We start from the raw sequence: 23,518 nt of genomic DNA on the forward strand, positions 1-23,518 counted from the left end.
CTTCTTCCTGTCAGTATGGCTTTGATGTCTTTGGTGACCCAAGGTTTATTGCTTGGGAAACAGCATACAGTCCCAGTGGGAACAGTATTATCCACACAGTAGCTGGTGTACCCTGTGATGCAGTCCATCAGTCCATCAATGTCCTCTCCATATGGACTACAGAGCACAACCCAGTCGGTCCTTTCAAAGCAGCCTCACAGGGCCTCATTGGCCCTCTGTGACCACTTCCTAACAGACTTCCTGTCACAGGTTGCCACTGGACCAGAGGCTTATAAAAGGGCTGAAGGTACACCAGGTTACGACCTGATTGGCCAAGGGCGGGGGAGGGCTATGGCACCAATGTGTCCCTATAGCAGATCCAGTGTCTTATTTTTTCTGGTTTAACAGTAATAATATTATTACTGTAACACTCACTCCGTATTCGGTTATTGTTTCCTCTTGTTACTACCTCAATGCACTGTTGTAATGAAACGGTATGCCAAATAAGATTTTTTATTGTACCTTAGTACATGTGACAATAAATAAACCAATTTATATATCAAGTCCAGGAGTTACAGAATACACGTGGACTAAGATGTTAACTGTCCTGTGCTATCACCAGTGGGATCATCAGTTGATCTGCCACCTGTCTTCAGGAGTTTCAGCCCACTTATGATCAAGACTCCCTCGAGGTGGTGGGCCAGCAGTGCTAAAGCACCACCTCCCGCTGGTGAGCTTAAAAACTTGGCATCTGCCTCTATCAGAGTTGTTGGTCACTTCCAACAGATAGTCTACTCTTCATGTGTCAATGCAACTACTGAAGGGTTTGCAAGACATGTATACACTGTCTGACTATCTGCCCCCCTGGACATACTTGGTCCACACCTATGCTGATCCTTTCTCTGCTGCCTCAGCTACAGCCCTGCTGGTTGACTTGATCTCTCTTCTGGTGAAGCCAAGGTCACGCAGCCACTTCTGGAGAGTGAATGCAATAAACCTACTTCGAATGGATAGCATGAGACCTTCCACCCTCTGTATCTGCACTCTGATCTCAACTCTGCATATTTGGTTAACATAACATAATACATGTCATGGAAACAAGGATTCGAGTAGCAATCCTTGCAGGACACGACTGCTCACAGATGAGCCTCCTCCCGCTAACACCCTCTGCCTTCTATCCACTTCTGCTTTGGATCCAGTTAGCCAGCTCGCCTTGGATCTCTTGTCCCTTCATCTTCTGGATCATTGTGTCTTGCTTGAAGAACTCACTGGAATCAATTTTAAATTTGCCTTCGTATTAACAAACCAATTATTTTGCTGTTAACCAACTTTCATGAACAACGATTATGCCCAAAATTTCTTGTCACTGTTTCACTCCTCTTTCCTCCAGCAACCTGCGCTGACGAAATGCTCCACGCATTTGCGACAGCCTGCGGGTTTTGAGTTACGACAGGTTGGGGCGTATGGCAGTGTGTCCCTGGCGCAGGTCCGGACTTACGGTAGTGAGGCAGGGCAGCTCCAGTTCTCGGTAACTTTGACTCGCGGCGGCGGAGAACGGCGCGGACATGGACGTTGGGGAGTTACTCAGCTACCAGGTGAGGCTTCGGATCCTTTCACAAGCTCCTCTATCGTTCGACCTCGGATCACCCGCTCTTCCCTTCTCGCTCCATGAGGCCGAAGCGCGTTAGGCCGCAAAGCCTGGCGCTCGATTTTTGTGGAGAGCCAGAGAGGGTTGTGGTTGGACTGGTTAGGTACGTGGGTTCGGAGCCAGGCCGGTCTGTGCTTTCGATGTCAGTCTGAGTAACCCGTCCCTATAAGCACGGTATTTACACTAGTTTGCAGAGGAGATCAGAACCGGAAGGCTCGCTGTACAATGGATGCTGACAGCATTTGAAAACAGTGCAGCAGTTTGTAGAGTTAAAGTAAGTTTCGCGAGTGCCTCTGAGGCCGGGCTGACTGGAACTAGTCGTGTATTGAGATAATTTCAGAAAACAACATGGATATTGGCTAAATCTATGGTATTAGTCTTTTAATGGGAAGTGGGGGCGATGTATTGAGGTCCTGATCTAAGTTTGGTGCAGGAGGCAGGGAACCATAATCTGATTTGTAAATGTAGACTTTGGGATGAGTGAAACGGGTGGGTGAGTGGGGGGTATTAAGTAATTTGGAAATAGGATGGCATATGGATAAGTGAGTTCGGGCCAAGTTTGTTGGTGCGGAAATCTCATTGAAACCTAAGAGACCAGAGAGACTGCAGCTGCTAGTAATCTGGGTCAACATATACAAAAAGCTGGAGGAACTCAGCAGGTCAGCCAGGAAAATGAACAGTCAATGTTTCGGATTGAGACCCTTCACTAAGAGTGAGAGATCTGGAAGAGTCGATGTGGAGAGGATGTTTTAGAATCTGCCTGAGAATAATGTCCCTTAACACTGGAATTGATCAGTCTGTGGAATTTGTTGCCACGGAGGGCTGTGGAGGCCGGGTCATTGGTTGTACTTAAGGCAGAGATTGATTAAGGGGTTAAGGGTTACGGGGAGAAAAGTTGGGGGAATTGGGCTGAAAAAAAATTGCCGTGATTGGATGGTGAAATAAACTGGATGTTACCTAAAATCTAATAGTGCTTCTATATCTTGTGCTCTGTCATGGTCAGAAAAAGTGCTGAGGTCCTGCAAAGTGAGTTTAGGGAATTGTAAGACAGGACCTTCAGAGTGGTGATTTCAGGATTGCTATCCATGCTATGTGTTACTGAGGCCAGAAGCAGGAAGATAAAAGTAGTGCTCAGAGAGGACATACGGCAGGCTTCTCTACCAGGTCAATGTGCATGGAACTGAGGAATAGCAAAGGGTTGACTACGTTAATGAGTTAGATCAGTGGTCCCCAACCACCGGGCCGCAAAGCATGTGCTACCGGGCCGCGAGGAAACGGTATGATTTGGCGATACAAAATGATATGAGTCAGCTGCACCTTTCCTCATTCCCTGTCACGCACTGTTGAACTTGAACATAAGGTTGCTAACTGTGTTGTATTAGCCGGGGCATCCCGTATATTGGGCTAAATTGGTTTGTCCCATACAGGACCGCCCTTGTCCTGTATTTTCCCCACTAAGATAGTGTGTTCCTATGAAACCGTTCGTGCTGAAATGGTGTAAAGCGAAGAAGCAACTACCATTAATTTATATGGGAAAAATTTTTGAGTGTTCCCAGACCCAAAATATAACCTACCAAATCACACCAAATAACACATAAAACCTAAAAACACTAACATATAGTGAAAGCAGGAATGATATGATAAATATACAGCCTATTTAAAGTAGAAATAATGTATGTACAGTGTAGTTTCACTTAACAGAATCGGGAAGATTAAGCCAAAACCGATTTGTAGAAAAAAAAATCAGCACGTCATGTATGCGCACACAGGTGCCTGCACAAGGCTTCATGGTCATGGTAGTCTTTCTCGTGGTAAACACAATTGTCCCGTTTTTGATTGCTACTTTTGTCTCTTATTTGGGAGTGAGAAAGTTGGCAACCCTACTTGAACACCCCTCCCTGCCCCCGTCAGCCGGTCTGCAAGAATATTGTCAATATTAAACTGGTCCGCGGTGCAAAAAAGGTTGGAGACCCCTGGGTTAGATTATGGACCCATTGCTGGTGGGATTTAGAGGGGCACGTTTGTAAAGAGATAGCAGACAGTTGTAAGAAAAGTAAGGTTGTGATAGGTGATTTTAATTTTCTGCTTATTGATGAGGACTACCAAATTTCTACAAGTATACGATAGAGAGCATTTTGACTGGTTGCATCACAGCCTAGTACGGAGGCTCCAATGCACGGGATCAGTGGATTGTAGACTCAGCTAGCCTCACCACGGTCATAATCATCTCCACCATTGAGGATGTCTTCCAAAGGCTGTGTCTGAAGAAGGTGGTATTCATCGTTAAGGACCTCACCATCTGGGAGGAGGTGCAAGAGCCTGAACCACCCACAGCTTCTTCCCTTCTGTCATCAGGTTTCCGAATGGTCCATGAAATTATTTTACTTTAGCTTTATTTATTTTTATTGTAACTTATAATAATTTGTTAAGCCTGCACAATTCTGCTGTCACAAACTTCACAACTTATGCCAGTAACACTAAGCCAGATTCTGATCAATTGTCTCTAGGAAGAGGTGCAGTCGACTGTACCCCTTCCTAGAGATGCTGCCTGGCCTGCTGCATTCACCAGCAACTTTGATGTGTGTTGCTTGAATTTTCAGCATTTGCAGAATTCCTCGTGTTTGCATTTCTGATCAATTGTGTTATTTTTCTGGACATTTACAAATATAAATAAATCTGTAATTGTACTTGTGGTGTTTTCAAGTATGATTAGAATAGGTTCTAACTTTAAGGATGTGCATGTTACAGTTCATTTGTAGGGGGAAACGAGGATGTGGTTAAAGGAATTGTAATCTGACGGAAAAAAAATGTTTTTCTTTTACAGCTAGGAACTTTAGCTTAATTACTCCTTTGAAAAATTCTCTAACTTTATATAATGAAGTATTCTATTTCAAGGCATTCTACATAGATTTTGCAAGCAACTTTATTTCAGTTTGGTTGAGATGATTGTCTTGATTGTGCTGAAGGCTGGGATAAGGCACAACCTATGGAAATGTTGTAAAATTTTTGACATTAACTTTAATGGCCAGAAACAGACCCTTCGGCCCATAGAGTATGTGGTGACTACCATTTTATTCCAATCCTACCCTAATGAAGTTTTATTCTGCCTATGTTTCCTTCAACATTAATTCCCCCCCCCCCCACCAAAATTCCATCAGCCACTTTCACATCAAGGGCACTTTACAGTGGCCCATTAATCTACCACACCGTGCATCTTTGAGATATGGGAGAAAACCCACACAGTCACAGAGAACACGCAGACACCACACAGACAGCATTAGAGGTCAGATTGAATCTATGTGATGACATCTCCTTGTGATGTTCTGGTATGTCCCTCATTTATGCTGAAGGTGCCCATCACATGGAGCAATGATTATGAGAATGTGGAAGTTTTGCCTGTACTGTCACTGTGAGGTCCAATTCATTATCTTTTTTGAAAGTGCACATACTTAAGAATTGAACAGACAACTGTTAAAATTATTCAAGTGGACATCTACCAAACGTATTACTGAAATACCAGTGTAAGGGGATTCTTCTTTTATGTTACTGTGTAGGCTAATTAAAATGGCTTCTTTATTATGTTAACTGCTGAGAAAGTTCTCCCGCTAGCAGCTTGTTTGGGTTATATTATTGATAAGAGAGCGAATGAATCAATTGGGATAGATGTTATTCTTTCTAGTGTGTCTGTAAGAAATTGTGATGCGCGGGTTTTTGGGGAGAAGGCGCGAGAGAGAGAGAATGGACAGGGTACTGTGAGCCGGTTAACGGGTTCGGACCCTGAGCAGGAGTCCGAGGTCCAGGGTCTTCGGCGAGGAGAGGAGACGGAGACAGACTTGTGTGGAGCGTCTGGTCAACCACCGTGGTTGGTCCCAGGCGGCGGGTCGAGGTGGTCAGAGGGGATTGAATGGTGAAGAGAGGATCGTTACTGGAGCTCCAACTGTTGTGCACGAAGAGATTGAACAGATTAAGGGCGGCGCCTTTTATTTTCCTTTTATATTTTATCTCTATTAATTATATAATTCCAGTAATATCTATAAACTGTAATTCATTTAATCGTATCTGGTGTATTGTCTGTTATTTGGCAGGGTGGGGTACATCACACAGCATCCACGCAAACTTAATTACACAGTTTGGTGGGGCCGAGGGCTGTTTCCCTAGACGACAGCGAGTCGAGCGACCCTGAGGCTTGTCAGGGGGCTGCACCAGTACCGGTGCTGTGTTTTGGATATGTGCTGTACACAGTAGCCATACATGACATATCTAACAAAGTGGTTACTGAGTGTTTATTGTGATAATTGTGCTACTCATAACAGAAAAAATAGGTGGTATAAACCTGAAATGTAGTGTGCTTGTAATTTGGATGAGTCTGAAACACCTTGGATGTGGTGGTATTTGGATGTACCTGTATAAATCAAAAATATTGAAGGGAAGAAAAGCTCCAAACGTAAGAGTTGGGAAAGTAGTGTGTTCACCATTTGAGACTAATTTGATGGAATATGTATGTTAACTACTGTAATTTGAATTAGAGTTACATAGCGTGGAAACAAACCCTATGTCCCAACTGGTCTCTGCAGATCAAGATGCCCCATCTAAGCAAGTTTAGTATTGTACCTGCCTCAAACACTTCCTCTGGCAGCTAATTCCATGTACACAAGTTCAAGGTACATTTATCAAAGTAGACCTGTCCCCATATTCAACTCTGAGATTTGATTTCTTCCTGGCATAGAGTAAATCCAAGAAAGACAATGGAATCATTGAAAGGCCCAACAGGATGGGCAAACAACTTGTGTGCAAAGAACAACAAACTGTGCAAATATGAAAGAGAGAAAATAAGCAATGAATATCGAGAACATGAGATGAAGAGGCCTGGAAAGTGAGTCCACAGGTTGTGGGAACATTTCAGTGATGAGTGAATGAAGTTGAGTGAAGTTATCCTCACTGGTTCAAGAGTCTGACGTTTAAGAGGTAATAACTGCTCTTGAATCTGGTGGTGTGGGTACCCTCTAACTAATGGCAGCAGCAAGAAGAGAGCAGGCCTGGGTAGTGGGGGCCCTTAAGGATGGATGTCACCCTCCAGCGATAGCACTCCCCGTAGATGTGTTCAATGGTTGGGAGGGCTTTACCCATGATGGACTAGACTATATCCACTATCTTTTGTAAGATTTTCCATTCAAGGGCATTGGTGTCTCCATACCAGACTGCAATGCAACCAATCATTGATCTCTCCAGCACTCATCTATAGAAGTTCATCTAAATTTTAGATGTCATGCTGAATCTTCATTGGAAGAGCTGCTGCATGTGTTCTCCATAATTACACTTGCATGTTGGGCCCAGGCCTGATCCTCTGAAATGGTGACACTGGGGAGTTTAAAGCTGCTGACCCTCTCCATCTCTGATCCCCCGATGAGGATTGGCTCATGGACAAATCTTCAGTTTCTTCATGCTGAAGTCAATAATCGGCTCCCTGGTCTTGCTGACACCACCCTTTGTGTTAATATAAAAAAAAGTTTCCCTTCAAGTTCTATTAAATCTTTCCACTCTCACCTCTGGTTGTTCTTGATTTCCCACCCTCGGAAAAAGACTGAGAGCATTCATCAAATTTCATGATTTTATACACGTCCTAAGATCCTGGCAACATTCTTGTAAATCTTTTCTACAATTTTCCCAGTTTAGTAACGTATTTCATGTAGCAAAGAAGTCAGTACTGAACACATACCGTCCCAACTGTTGCACTCAGTGCACTGATTTATCAACACCAACATGTATCATGGCTTATCCAGCCAGTGAGCCTGACTTCAGTTGTAGGGAAGTTACTCGTGGGAATTCTGAGGGACAATTAGGTGGTCTTGTTGATAATGAAACTGGTTGCAATGAATTACAGCGCAATCTTGATCCGTTAGGAAGATGGGCTGAGGAATAGCAAATAGATTTTAACTTAAGTAAGTGTGAGGTGATGGATTTTGGACAGTTAAAACAGAGTAGAACTTGCGGGTGTGAATTGGGATGATGTTTTTGCAGGGAAATGTACTATGGACATGTGGTCAATGTTTAGAGATCTCTTGCGGGATGTTAGGGATAAATTTGTCCCAGTGAGGAAGATAAAGAATGGTAGGGTGAAGGAACCATGGGTGACAAGTGAGGTGGAAAATCTAGTCTGGTGGAAGAAGGCAGCATACATGAGGTTGAGGAAGCAAGGATCAGATGGGTCTATTGAGGAATATAGGGAAGCAAGAAAGGAGCTTAAGAAGGGGCTGAGAAGAGCAAGAAGGGGGCATGAGAAGGCCTTGGCGAGTAGGGTAAAGGAAAACCCCAAGGCATTCTTCAATTATGTGAAGAAAAAAAGGATGACAGGAGTGAAGGTAGGACCGATTAGAGATAAAGGTGGGAAGATGTGCCTGGAGGCTGTGGAAGTGAGCGAGGTCCTCAATGAATACTTCTCTTCGGTATTCACCAATGAGAGGGAACTTGATGATGGTGAGGACAATATGAGTGAGGTTGATGTTTTAGAGCATGTTGATATTAAGGGAGAGGAGGTGTTGGAGTTGTTAAAATACATTAGGACAGATAAGTCCCCAGGGCCTGACGAAATATTCCCCAGGCTGCTCCATGAGGCGAGAGAAGAGATTGCTGAGCCTCTGGCTAGGATCTTTATGTCCTCGTTACCCACGGGAATGGTACCAGAGGATTGGAGGGAGGCGAATGTTGTCCCCTTGTTCAAAAAAGGTAGTAGAGGTAGTCTGGGTAATTATAGACCAGTGAGCCTTACGTCTGTGGTGGGAAAGCTGTTGGAAAAGATTCTTAGAGATAGGATCTATATGCATTTAGAGAATCATGGTCTGATCAGGGACAGTCAGCATGGCTTTGTGAAGGGCAGATCGTGTCTAACAAGCCTGATAGAGTTCTTTGAGGAGGTGACCAGGCATATAGATGAGGGTAGTGCAGTGGATGTGATCTGTATGGATTTTAGTAAGGCATTTGACAAGGTTCCACAGGGTAGGCTTATTCAGAAAGTTAGAAGGCATGGGATCCAGGGAAGTTTGGCCAGGTGGATTCAGAATTGGCTTGCTTGCAGAAGGCAGAGGGTGGTGGTGGAGGGAGTACATTCAGATTGGAGGATTGTGACTAGTGGTGTCCCACAAGCATCTGTTCTGGGACCTCTACTTTTCGTGATTTTTATTAACGACCTGGATGTGGGGGTAGAAGGGTGGGTTGGCAAGTTTGCAGATGACACGAAGGTTGGTGGTGTTGTAGATAGTGTAGAGGATTGTCAAAGATTGCAGAGAGACATTGATAGAATGCAGAAGTGGGCTGATAAGTGGCAGATGGAGTTCAACCCGGAGAAGTGTGAGGTGGTACACTTTGGAAGGACAAACTCCAAGGCAGAGTACAAAGTAAATGGCAGGATATTTGGTAGTGTGGAGGAGCAGAGGGATCTCGGGGTACATGTCCACAGATCCCTGAAAGTTGCCTCACAGGTGGATAGAGTAGTTAAGAAAGCTTATGGGGTGTTAGCTTTCATAAGTCGAGGGATAGAGTTTAAGAATCGCGATGTAATGATGCAGCTCTATAAAACTCTGGTTAGGCCACACTTGGAGTACTGTGTCCAGTTCTGGTCACCTCACTATAGGAAGAATGTGGAAGCATTGGAAAGGGTACAGAGGAGATTTACCAGGATGCTGCCTGGTTTAGAAAGTATGCATTATGATCAGAGATTCAGGGAGCTAGGGCTTTACTCTTTGGAGAGAAGGAGGATGAGAGGACACATGATAGAGGTGTACAAGATAATAAGAGGAATAGATAGAGTGGATAGCCAGCGCCCCTTCCCCAGGGCACCACTGCTCAATACAAGAGGACATGGCTTTAAGGTAAGGGGTGGGAAGTTCAAGGGGGATATTAGAGGAAGGTTTTTTACTCAGAGAGTGGTTGGTGCGTGGAATGCACTGCCTGAGTCAGTGGTGGAGGCAGATACACTAGTGAAGTTTAAGAGACTACTAGACAGGTATACGGGGGAATTTAAGGTAGGGGCTTATATGGGAGGCAGGGTTTGAGGGTCAGCACAACGTTGTGGGCCGAAGGGCCTGTACTGTGCTGTACTATTCCAAGTTCTATGTTCTATGTTCTCCTGTTCTACAGATAGGGCCTTAACAAGTGTCATGGAAAAATGGGACCTGGGAATACAGGTGCACATTTTGCTAAAAGCACGCATGCAAGTAGACAGTTTTCAATATTTAAGTTCAAAGTAATTTTTTTTATCAAAGTATGTAGATGTCATCATGTACTACCCTGAGAATTGTTTTCTTACAAGTATTCACAGTAGAACAGAGAAATACAACAGAAACAATGAAAAACTTACACACAAAGTTTGATAAACAACCAATGTGCAAAAGACCAACTGCTTATATACAAAAAAAAACCATAATAATGATAAGTAAATAAGTAATACTGTGAACGTGAGTTGCACAGTCTTTGAAAGTGAATCCATAGGTTGTGGAATCAGTTCAGAGTTGAGGTGAATGAAGTTATCTGTGCTGGTTCAGAAGCCTGATGGTTAAGGGGTAAAACTATTCCTGAACCTGGTAATTTGGAACCTAAAGCTCCTGTAACACCTCCCCAATGACAGAAGTGAGAAGAGAGCTCAAGATAATATTTGGCATGCTGGCCTTCATTGAGTTTAGGAGTAAAGGCATTATATTGCCATTCAAGATCTTTGCTGACGCTGCCTTTGTGTACAGTTTTGGTTATGAGAAAGACATTGCCAAGGGTGCAGAAGAGATTTATGAGGAGGCTGCCTGAAACAAAGGGCTTGAATTATCGGAAGAGATTGGCCATGGTGGACCTTTATTACCTAGCGTGCAGGAGAATGAGGGGTGACCTCATAGAAGTTTATGAAATTATGAGGGTGTGTGTGAGGAGTCCAAAGCTGGAAGAGATATATAACCATACAACCATATAACAACTTACAGCATGGAAACAGGCCATCTTGGCCCTTCTAGTCTGTGCCGAACTCTTACCCTATCCTATTCCCACCGACCTGCACTCAGCCCATAACCCTCCATTCCTTTCCTGTCCATCTATCTATCCAATTTAACTTTAAATGACAACATAGAACCTGCCTCAACCACTTCTGCTGGAAGCTCATTCCACACAGCTACCACTCTCTGAGTAAAGAAGTTCCCCCTCATGTTATCTCTAAACTTTTGTCCTCTAATTCTCAACCCATGCCCTCTTGTTTGAATCTTCCCCACATATACAAGATAAGAAGGGAGAGATTTAAAAGACCTGAGAGTTAACTTCTTTCACACAGTTCCTTGGAGTGAGCTGCCAGATGAAGTGGTCAAGGCAGGTAGAATTACGATATTTTAGAATAGGTACACTGGGAGGATGGGCTTGGAAGTTTATGGGCTGAATGTGAGCATCTGGGACTAGTGGGGAGAATGCTGTGGTTGATATGGACCAGTCATAGATCACTACAGGACAGAAAACAGGCTCTTTAACTCATCTAGTCCTTGTCAAAATATAATTTTGCCCAGTTCCATTGACCTGCACCAGGATCATAGCCCTCCATACCCCTCTGCATGCACCCATCTAAATGTTGAAATTGAACCCTCACTGGCAGCTTGTTCCACACTCTCACCACCCTCTGAGTGAGGAAGTTCTCCCTTATATTCCCGTTAAACATTTCACTTTTCAATTTTAACCCATGACCTCTAGTTCTAGTCTCACCCAACATCAGTAGAAAACGCCAGCTTGCACTCCCTATCTATATAATATTAATACGTATAATTTTGTATATTGCTATCAAATTTCCCTCTTTCTCATACACTCTAGGGAATTAAGAAGAATACGGCGAGGATCTCATTGAAACCTTCTGAATGTTGAAAGACCTAGATAGGGTGGATGTGGAGAGGGTTTTTCCTGTGGTGGGGTATCTAGAACTAGAGGGCACAGCCTTAAAATTGAGGGATAACCCTTTAGAACAGTGGTAAGGAAGTATTTTTTTAGCCAGAGAGTGGTATATCTGTGGAATGCTCTGCTACATACTGTGGTAGAGGCCAAGACCATGGGTATATTTAAAGTAGGAATTGATCGTTTCCTCATTGGTCAGGGCATGGATAGAATATGCGAGAAGGCAGATGTATGGGGTTGAGTGGGATCCGGGATCAGCCATAATGGAATGGCAGAGCAAACTCGATGGGCTGAGTGGCCTAATTCTGCTCATATGTCTTATGGAATAAAGTTCTAAGGTATTCAACCTTTCCCTATAACTCAGTTTATAGGGAATAACTTGAGTTCGGCCAAAGGGCCTGTTCGCTTCATCCTCGCATCTCCCCCATTTCATGCACATTTGCTCTCACTCCATCCTCCCGCCACCCCATTAGAAATAGGGTTCCCCTTGTCCTCACCTACCACCCCACCAGCCTCCGGGTCCAACATATTATTCTCCGTAACTTCCGCCACCTCCAACGGGAACCCACCACTAAGCACATCTTTCCCTCCTCCCCCCCCCCCCCCCCCCCCCCGCTTTCCGCAGGGATCACTCTCTACGCGACTCCCTTGTCCATTCATCCACCCCACCTTTTCCACCGATCTCCCTCCTGGTGCTTCTCCTTGTAAGCGGAACAAGTGCTACACATGGCCTTACACTTCCTCCCTCACTACCATTCAGGGCCCCAGACAGTCCTTCCAGGTGAGGCGACACTTCACCTGTGAGTCGGCTGGGGTGATATACTGCGTCGGGTGCTCCCGATGCGGCCTTCTATATATTGGCGAGACCCGACGCAGACTGGGAGATCGTTTCGCTGAACACCTACGCTCTGTCCGCCAGAGAAAGCAGGATCTCCCAGTAGCCACACATTTTAATTCCACGTCCCATTCCCATTCTGATATGTCTATCCTCGGCCTTCTCTACTGTAAAGATGAAGCCACACTCAGGTTGGAGGAACAACACCTTATATTCTGTCTGGGTAGCCTCCAACCTGATGGCATGAACATTGACTTCTCAAACTTCCGCTAATGCCCCACCTCCCCCTCATACCCCATCCATTATTTATTATTTATCTACACACATTCTTTTTTTCTCTCTCTCCTTTTTCTCCCTCTGTCCCTCTGACTACACCCCTTGCCCATCCTCTGGTTTCTCCCCCCCCCCCCCTTTTCTTTCTCCCTGGGCCTCCTGTCCTATGATCCTCTCATATCCCTTTCGCTAATCAACTGTCCAGCTCTTGGCTCCATCCCTCCCCCTCCTGTCTTCTCCTATCATTTCAGATCTCCCCCTCCCCCTCCCACTTTCAAATCTCTTACTAGCTCTTCCTTCAGTTAGTCCTAACGAAGGGTCTCGGCCTGAAACGTCAACTATACCTCTTCCTAGAGATGCTGCCTGGCCTGCTGCGTTCACCAGCAACTTTTATGTGTGTTGCTTGAAATTCCAGCATCTTCCAATTTCCTCGTGTTGGCCTGTTTTTGTGCTGTGTTACTCTGAAATGTATACGCTTTTGTAATGCTAAAGAAATAATCTGGTCACAAAGAATTAGCCCCTTTTTGTCAATGCTTGAAAAGTATTACTGGTTTCAGATGACTTGAAATTTGAATTTCTGGGCACAAAGTAGAAAGTTCAAAGTACATTTATTAACAAATCATGTGTATTATATACAATCCTGAGATTTGTCTCCTTCCAGGCAACCACAAAACAAAGAAACCTAATAGAATCCATTAAAAAAGACCATGAAATACTCAATATGCAGAAAAAATAACAAATCATGCAAACAATAAAAATAAGCAAGTAACAGTCAGAATGAAGTTCACAAAAGCCATTCACAGTCTGTCCAGGAGCCCACTAGTTGCAGGCCACAGCCTCAGTTCAGCGCGGAGACGAGTGTACCTTGTGCGCAGCGAGCTAAACACCAGTCTGATCCTCGCTGTTGGACCCAGGACCTGCCACTTCAATATGCTCTCGGGCCTGAACCCCACTGCCTTAATTCTGCCTCACTTCAGTTCTGCTGCGGTCAATTCAGCTTGTACACGCCACGCGCCAACCATGCTGCACCTTCGAGATTCAGAAATTGCAGATTGTACAAATGGTTCAGAAGCCCAACTCTGAAAGGGAGCTGTAGGCTATTGATTGCAGTGAATGTTTTTGAGAAAAAGTGTGGTTAACAATGTAGTTAATAGTTGTCTTTGCTGTCATTAAGTCATCGCTGTGCTTCACCATCACCATCTTAAACCAGAATACAAATTTGCAGTTGATTACACAGAATTTATTTCAATTTGTGTCATATTGTCGGTCATTGTTGTACAGAGGACTACTGGCTATTCCTGATTTAACGTCCTGGTAAAGATTTTGCTGCTAATGTTGTAGGGTATTTCATGTAATCATTTTCTGTAGAAACTGTGTGTTCTGCTGGTAGTGTTTGGGTTACCGTTACAAATAAGGAATGCTTAGGAATGTTGTGTCATCCAATCAGGAGGGTGGAACTGGGAGAAGGTTCTAAAGAACGCTGGGGAAGAGGTTTTGTGACAGACAGAGGTGGGTTGAGGTCTTTTTTGGTGGGAGATGAAGAGAGAAGAAACTTGAAAGAACCAGCTGTAGGATTCGAACTGGGGGGTGATGCTGAGACTTTATAAGGCAGTTGGTGAGACCTCACCTTGAGTATTGTGAACAGCTTTGGGCTCCTTATCGAAGAAAAAATGTACTGGCACTGGGGAGGGTTCAGAGGAGGTTCACAATGATGATTCTGTGAATGAAAGGGTTGAAAATGTTCGATGGCTCTGGGTCTGTTCTTGCTGAAATTTAGAAGGATGAGGGGGGATCTCATTAAAACCTTTGAATGTTGAAACACCTAGACATGGTAGATGTGGAAAGGATGTTTCCCATGGTGGGGAAGTCTAGAACAAGAGAGCACAGCCTCAAGATAGAGGGTCATCCATTTAAAAAAGATGAGGAGAACTTTCTTTAGCCAGAGGGTGGTGAGCTTGTGGTATTTATTACCACAGGCAGCTGTGGAGGCCAGGTTGTTGGGTGTATTTAAGGCAGAGCTTGATAGGTTCTTGATCAAAGGTTACAGGGAGAAGGCCGGTGAGTGGGAGAAAAAAGGATCAGTCATGATGGAATGGCAGAACAGATTCGATGGGTCAAATGGCCTAACTCCGCTCCTATGTCTGATAGTCTTATGGAATGCATGATCCAATGGAGCCTAAGAGAGGGAATTCTACCAGGGATCAGTGAACATGAGTTGGTGCCATGAGTACATCAGACACTGGCTTTTGGAAGATTTGAGCTCAAATCTGTGCACATTTGATTGTTTAATTATAATGGGAGCTCTTTGTTTTTTTCTTTCTTTTCTTTACTAACTCTTTAATTAAGTTACTATTGTCACGTGACCGGCAACAATGAATATAGAATCAAGTCAGGTTTTATAAAAAACAAACATTTATTAAACTCTGCTCAAAAAAAAATAGCGAAGTGTATTTAAATGACTGACTTAACCGGGAGTTAACTGCTATACAGCAACTCTGGAGCAGTTCTTAAAAGGGTAAATGCGAAAACAGTTCTTAAAGTGGTAAATTCGAACACAGTTCTCAGAATGGTAAATTCAAAAGTCCCAGAGATTTATACAGTCAATTAGGAGAGACTTTCTTGAAGTAAAGAATTCCTCGAAGACGTCATGTTACTGCTGATCCCAGCTGGAACCTGCCTTGTCCGCAGGATTCACGACAGAAATAAAACGGTTTAGAGGAACTGACCTTTCCTCTGGAGAACAGACACTGCACTATCCTTCCTACTTTAGCAGGGGATATCTCACTTGCAGGTCACTTTTTCTTGAACGAAGATTCGATAAAGGTCAATCCACTCCAAAACCGCCAAATGATAATCGGCTTTATTCGACTCGGTGAATTCCTGTACTTTAGTAAGGTCTTCACTCTCCAATATTACTTACAATAGAAAGTAGAACTCCACTTTAAAACAGAACTGCGTCATAAGCCGAATACGCAGCAATACGGAGTAACCAGACAAAACTAAACTGAAAACTAACTGTGTCACATCAGGGGTCTCCTTTATATACCTGTTGAGAACAGGTCATCATGTGACCTCACTGGCGGGAAAATTACATCATGTGACCTCCGCAAGACCATTACATCATGCTTATAAGACACTCAGTTACATCATGGTCATAAGACAGTCACAAGATACCTATGAGGTATGTAACACTATTCATAAATATACTTGCTTTATAACTGTGCAGTGTATGATCTGTTACTTCTTGCCGATGGGCGATGCATGGGGCTGTAAATCACACAGTTTTCACACAAATCAGGGTTTGGGTGGGCAAGACATCCCAACCCCACAGATTTGGCGGGACCCAAGTCATACCTGCCCTAGACATACAGGGTCTGAGAAAGGTGATTTTCTCAACGTTGACTCCAGTGGCTGTTAGCAAGGGGCTAACGAGCCGCACCTCTGAGATGCCCAATAGAAAGGGTTTCCCTGAAATCAAGGAATATTGTTTTTAAATCACATTCACTAAAGCTGGTTTTTGAAGACTTTAGGTTTAATGTAATTACATATGTGTCAGGTGCATGCACGATTGTGATTTGGGATGAGTGAATAAAATCAGTCAGTCCCCCTCTTGTTATGATAATAGCTTGGAAATCTGAATAAAAATCTAGTTTGTTCATGATTATCAAATATATTCTGGAACTTAGTTGAGCTGGTGAGTTATTATTGGTGTGAAGCGCATGTTGAAGGTGTAATTATAGAGAACAGAATGATATTCATTGGCTTTATTATTTTCTCCTGCCACTTTGCTATTTCTGTTCAGTGTGATGGGGCAAGGGTGTGATCCAAATTAATTTCACAATATTAAGCTAGAATGTGCAACATAGGTAGAATTCTATGTGGCTAAGTTCACAATCTGTATTGTCATTAAATATCTGATAAATGGTGGATTTTTTAATCTGATCTTTTAAATAATTGGTTTTTATTAATGTACTGATTAGTTATAATATTTCAGAGTACAGTAATTTGTACTTCAATAAGTTCATTAATGTAGAACTTACATTGCTAAACTATTAGTCCAGAGATCTAAGCTTTATAACCCAGATAACATGAGTTAAATCACACCGTGAGCATCTTTATTCAGTTCAGAAATTTGGGAGAAGTTAAATGGCTCTGTATGATAGTAAAATTCAATTGAATCAGATTTATTATTGCTGACATATGTTGTGAAAATTGTTGTTTTGCAACAACAGGATATGCAAGGCACGTAATTATTATAAATTACAAAATAGTGGAAAAAAGGAATTACCAAGTAGGGCTGATTTCCGATTGTGTCGTCTCTGATCTGGGCCAACATTTACGTGTCAGGCGGTACCTAATTAATTAGCATGTTTATTTCGGCTTTTTTCTTAAAGATGCGCTCTGTGTCTCCTGGCTACTGTTGCATTCTCCGTGAATCGGTATCTGTCCGTGGCCTGGGGGTTGGGGTGGTGGGACACTGGGGTGTCTTCTCATCGTCGTCTGTTTCCATTAGCGCAGGCGGCTCATCTTCTCCTATGACTGCCCGCCTCGATGTCGAAGGTCGAGGTTCGTCGTCTGCTGTGGCTGATGTGGAATACTTGCTTGACTGCTGAGCCTCACGCATTTTTCTATCATAGTTCTTTGTAAGCACTAAAACCATCCTGCAAATATCCCCTAAACCTACGTACCCTTTCAAAATTAAAGTTGTACTGTATCATTGCAGTGAAAATCTCACGCAGTTGCTTCACGTTCATTTCGCTACTGCATTCGGTTTCAATTGTTATCTTTTCCTCTTCCAATTGCATCAACTCTTCATCTATCAGTTCTTGGTCATGGGATGCCAAAACCTCTTCAACATCATCTTCATCAGCTTCCACAAGCCAAACTCACGTTGTCCTTACTTCGTTCACCACGATCGAAACGCTTAATTATGCCTAGTTTTGCGCTAAGTGTAACACCCTTACGGGCTCTTTTAGAATTTTCCAATACTGTACCTCAGAACTCATCTTGCAAACGGCTGCTCACAGGCATGTGTTACAGCAATGCCGTTCTGAATCCGGGGGGAGAGCGGCTGCTCGGGGCGCGCACTGATTTTTTTCGTAACAGTGAAAACACCTTCTGTTAGCGAAAATGGTACTAATGTAGGTCTTTCGTAACAGTGAGGTTTCGTAAAGCGAACGTTCAAAAAGCAGGGGACACCTGTACTCGAATGCTTCTGGAGGAAATTTGTTTGAGGGAGCTTTGCTACATGAAAGCGACCTCCGCTGTGTCGTAGAGAACAAGCAGCAGTTGCAAAAGGAGAGACTGAACAACCACTCATTGACCCCGCACCGGATTGGCCTTTACAGCTACTTGAGGATCCAACCAATAGACAAACCCTCTGGAAAATATCTTATTCCACTCAAGTGATCACACTCTGCTAACTGCAATCAGTCAGAATGCTGTCCATTGTACATTTGTAGTCATTTGTAGAGTCTTTGCTGAAGTACTAAATCTCCTTAAACTTCTAATGAAGTAGGTCTGCTGCTTAGTTAATGTCCTTTTTGGGAAGGAAGCAAGTCATCCTTTATCCAACTGCATCTACAAACGTTTGTATATTTGTCTCCTAACTGTTAGTGTAGATGAGAAAGCTAGTTGATTGAATCAAACTGCTGCGCAGAAAAATAAGAACAAATGCCTCTGACAAAGAGTACAAAATGTGTTGGCTTTTTCAATGATGTTTGTATCCTGAGCAAGTTAATTGAATAGGGATAGATTGTAATGAGAAAGAATCTGGAGACTTGCATATCATGACATTGTAATTACTGAGTGTGAAATCTTGATATTTGACAGTAAACGTGCAGAGATACTTTAATTAAATTGAAACATTAATTTATAAAGCTTCCTAATTATTAATTTACAATGATTTTCCAAATGACTTAAGTTTATCAGCATCTTGCAGATGTACATAAAGCAGGATAAGTTACCCAATTTGTCAGTAAACAACAAACCTGATGTTTTGAGAGTGATATATATTTCTTTGGAAATATCTGTGCTGTTGTCAAGATAATTTTAGTTAATAGCACATAAAGTCTGAAATTAGCAAAAGCCCAGCATGACTACAGTTTGCTTTTTCTTAGCACTAGATAGTTACAATATTCACAAAAATAAACCCAACAGGCTAGATTTGGCAGCTACCTATGTAATTGCTGAGTGAATAAGTTCAGTCACCCCAACTCTGAACTGATTCCACAACCAATGGACTCACTTCCAAGGACTCAACAATCCATGTTCTCAGTATTTTTTGTATCTGCAGTTTGTCGTCTTGCACATTGGTTGCTGGCCAGTCTTTGTGTGTAGTTTTTCATTGATTCGATTACATTTTGTTTTTCTACTGTGAACACCTGCAAGAAAATGAATTTTAGAATATGTACTTGACAACAAATTACTTTGAACTTTGATAATTTAACTGAAGATAATTTCACAAATTCAGTGTGGACATGAAATTTCATTCTGACATGTCTATCCACGGCCTCCTCTACTGTAAAGATGAAGCCACACTCAGGTTGGAGGAACAACACCTTATATTCCGTCTGGGTAACCTCCAACCTAATGGCATGAACATCGACTTCTCTAACTTCCGCTAATGCCCCACCTCCCCCTCATACCCCATCTGTTATTTATTTTTATACACACATTCTTTCTCTCACTCTCCTTTTTCTCCCTCTGTCCCCCTGAATATACCCCTTGCCCATCCTCTGGTTCCCCCCCCCTTGTCTTTCTCCCCAGACCTCCTGTCCCATGATCCTCTCATGTCCCCTTTGCCAATCACCTGTCCAGCTCTTGGCTTCATCCCTCTCCCTCCTGTCTTCTCCTATCATTTTGGATCTCCCTCTCCCCCTCCCACTTTCAAATCTCTTACTAACTCTTCCTTCAGTTAGTCCTGACGAAGGGTCTCGGCCTGAAACGTCGACTGCACCTCTTCCTACAGATGCTGCCTGGCCTGCTGCGTTCACCAGCAACTTTGATGTGTGTTGCATGAAATCTCAAAGTTGTACACACACAATGCTGGAGGAACTCAACCAGCCAGGCAGCATTTATGGAAAAAAGCACAGTCGATGTTTTGGACTGAAACTCTTTTGGCGCAGGTGTGACCTGTACAAAAAGGACGGGTTACACTTGAATCCTAGGGGGACCAATATCCTGGCAGGGAGATTAGCGAGGGCTACTGAGGTGACTTTAAACTAGAATGGTTGGGGGGTGGGAATCAAATTAAGGAGGCTAGGCGAGAGGAGGTTAGTTCACAACAGGGGGATGGGAACCAGTGCAGAGAGACAGAGGGGTGTAAAGTGAGGGTAGAAGCAAAAAGTAGTAAGGAGAAAAGTAAAAGTGGCAGGCCGACAAATCCAGGGCAAGCATCAAAAAGGGTCGCTTTTCAACATAATTGTATAAGGGCTAAGAGAGTTGTAAAAGAGCGCCAGCAGGCGGTGAAAAAGGCGAATGGTATGCTGGCATTTATAGCGAGAGGATTCGAGTACAGGAGCAGAGAGGTACTACTGCAGTTGTACAAGGCCTTGGTGAGACCACACCTGGAGTATTGTGTGCAGTTTTGGTCCCCTAATCTGAGGAAAGACATCCTTGCCTTAGAGGGAGTACAGAGAAGGTTCACCAGATTGATTCCTGGGATGGCAGGACTTTCATATGAAGAAAGACTGGATGAACCAGGCTTGTACTCGTTGGAATTTAGAAGATTGAGGGGGGATCTGATTGAAACGTATAAAATCCTAAAGAGATTGGACAGGCTAGATGCAGGAAGATTGTTCCCGATGTTGGGGAAGTCCAGAACGAGGGGTCACAGTTTGAGGATAAAGGGGAAGCCTTTTAGGACTGAGATTAGGAAAAACTTCTTCACACAGAGAGTGGTGAATCTGTGGAATTCTCTGCCACAGGAAACAGTTGAGGCCGGTTCATTGGCTATATTTAAGAGGGAGTTAGATATGGCCCTTGTGGCTACAGGGATCAGGGGGTATGGAGGGAAGGCTGGTGCAGGGTTCTGAGTTGGATGATCAGCCATGATCATAATAAATGGCGGTGCAGGCTCGAAGGGCCGAATGGCCTACTCCTGCACCTATTTTCTATGTTTCTATGTACTATGCTTCAGGAAATTGTAAATTATTTAAACTCATAATGCTATTTGGAGCCAGATCTGGGCCATACCCTCCAAATATCCGGACCTGCCTCTCAGTTTTTTTGCAGTACCTTACTTTCCCTTTTCTATTTCTGATTTATAATTTAAATTTTTAATATTTACTATCGATTTGTACTCTAGGGAGCACGAAGAGCAGAATCAGATATCGCTGAGATGATTGTATGCTCTAGTATCAGTTGTTTGGTGACAATAAAGTATAAAGTATTACTTCTACCATGAAAAGTGAGCATCCCAACTTAAAACAAATATTAAAGACTAATCTTTTAAATAACTCATTGTTCAACTGTTCTGGGTTCTGGCATGGAGTAATTTGCAGCGACCAATTAACTTATCAACCATCTTTGGGATGTTAGCGGAAACTGGAACACCTGGAATTCTGGCACAGGGGAGAATGTCCATTCACATGATTGCAATATTGTGTTACATAGTGAGTATCTTCACTTAATGTAATTACATATTACATTCTGTTTAAAACACTCCGCAACAAAATCTACTTTGATAGATTAAGGAATATGTGGAATTTCTTGTTGCAAGTTACTCATTTATAACTAAAATTGAATTGAATGTGTACCCATGGTCCAAATTCTGTACCTAAAAATATTGGCATTTACTACTCAATACCCTATTGCTTTGAAAGTCCAAGATATGTTGCAAACAACAGTGCAGCTTTGAGAAACAAGAGAAAATCTTCAGATGCTGGAAATCTGAGCAAAACACACAAAATACTGGAGGAATTCAGCAGGCCAGGCAGCATCTATGGACTGTCATAGAAACATAGAAAATAGGTGCAGGAGTAGGCCATTTGGCCCTTCGAGCCTGCACCGCCGTTTATTATGATCATGGCTGATCATCCAACTCAGAACCCTGCACCAGCCTTCCATCCATACCCCCTGATCCCCGTAGCCACAAGGGCCATATCTAACTCCCTCTTAAATATAGCCAATGAACTGGCCTCAACTGTTTCTTGTGGCAGAGAATTCCACAGATTCACCAGTCTCTGTGTGAAGAAGTTTTTCCTAATCTCAGTCCTAAAAGGCTTCCCCTTTATCCTCAAACTGTGACCCCTCGTTCTGGACTTCCCCAACATCGGGAACAATCTTCCTGCATCTAGCCTGTCCAATCCCTTTAGGATTTTATACGTTTCAATCAGATCCCCCCTCAATCTTCTAAATTCCAACGAGTACAAGCCTAGTTCATCCAGTCTTTCTTCATATGAAAGTCCTGCCATCCCAGGAATCAATCTGGTGAACCTTCTCTGTACTCCCTCTATGGCAAGGATGTCTTTCCTCAGATTAGGGGACCAAAACTGCACACAATACTCCAGGTGTGGTCTCACCAAGGCCTTGTACAACTGCAGTAGTACCTCTCTGCTCCTGTACTCGAATCCTCTCGCTATAAATGCCAGCATACCATTCGCCTTTTTCACTGCCTGCTGGCGCTCTTTTACAACTCTCTTAGCCCTTAAACAATTGTGTTGAAAAGCGGCCCTTTTTGATGCTTGCCCTGGATTTGTCAGCCTGCCACTTTTACTTTTCTCCTTACTACTTTTTGCTTCTACCCTCACTTTACACCCCTCTGTCTCTCTGCACTGGTTCCCATCCCCATGTTGTGAACTAACCTCCTCTCGCCTAGCCTCCTTAATTTGATTCCCACCCCCCAACCATTCTAGTTTAAAGTCACCTCAGTAGCCCTCGCTAATCTCCCTGCCAGGATATTGGTCCCCCTAGGATTCAAGTGTAACCCGTCCTTTTTGTACAGGTCACGCCTGCGCCAAAAGAGTTTCAGTCCAAAACATCGACTGTGCTTTTTTCCATAAATGCTGCCTGGCTGGTTGAGTACCTCCAGCATTGTGTGTGTACAACTTTGAGATTTCATGCAACACACATCAAAGTTGCTGGTGAATGCAGCAGGCCAGGCAGCATCTCTAGGAAGAGGTACAGTGGACGTTTCAGGCCGAGACCCTTTGTCAGGACTAACTGAAGGAAGAGTTAGTAAGAGATTTGAAAGTGGGAGGGGGAGAGGGAGATCCAAAATGATAGGAGAAGACAGGAGGGGGAGGGATGAAGCCAAGAGCTGGACAGGTGATTAGCAAAGGGGACATGAGAGGATCATGGGACAGGAGGTCTGGGGAGAAAGACAAGGTGAAATATTATTGTTCAGATCAAACAACAGAATGAGGAAGATCACAGCAGGCCAGGCAGCATCTCTAGGAAGAGGTACAGTCGACGTTTCGGGCCGAGACCCTTTGTCAGGACTAACTGAAACGTTGACTGTACCTCTTCCTAGAGATGTTGCCTGGCCTGCTGCGTTCACCAGCAACTTTGATGTGTGTTGCTTGAATTTCCAGCATCTGCAGAATTCCTCGTGAATGAGGAAGAAATGTCATCTAAGTGAATTTGACTGTGGAATGATTGTTGGAGCCAGACAGAATGGTTTGAATATCTCAGAAACTGCTGATCTCCTGGGATTTTCATCCACAACAGTCTCCAGAATTTACAGAGAGTGATGTGAGAAACAAAAAAAAAAATCCAGTGAGCATCAATTCTGTGTGCTTGTTAATGAGCGACATCAGAGAGAATGGCCAGACCAATCTCAGTTCAAGCTGAGGCAAGGCAACTAACTCAATAACCACTCATTACAACAGTGGTGTGCAGAAGAACATCTCCGAACGCACAACACGTTGAGCCCT

General features: G+C 43.5%; 1 protein-coding gene across 1 annotated transcript in view; it reads left to right on the forward strand.

Annotated features, from left to right (window-relative positions):
* Positions 1-1,432: 1,432 nt before the first annotated feature.
* Positions 1,433-23,518, forward strand: part of ctnnbl1 (catenin, beta like 1) — a 255,909-nt gene continuing 233,823 nt past the window's right edge. The window contains exon 1 of the mRNA XM_072280851.1: positions 1,433-1,574. Within this exon, the coding sequence (XP_072136952.1) occupies positions 1,545-1,574 (30 nt within the window). The 5' untranslated portion in view covers positions 1,433-1,544. The remainder of the gene's footprint in view (positions 1,575-23,518) is intronic.

The sequence above is a fragment of the Mobula birostris genome, chromosome 2 (assembly GCF_030028105.1).
Source record: "Mobula birostris isolate sMobBir1 chromosome 2, sMobBir1.hap1, whole genome shotgun sequence".
Classification (NCBI taxonomy): Eukaryota; Metazoa; Chordata; class Chondrichthyes; order Myliobatiformes; family Myliobatidae; genus Mobula; species Mobula birostris.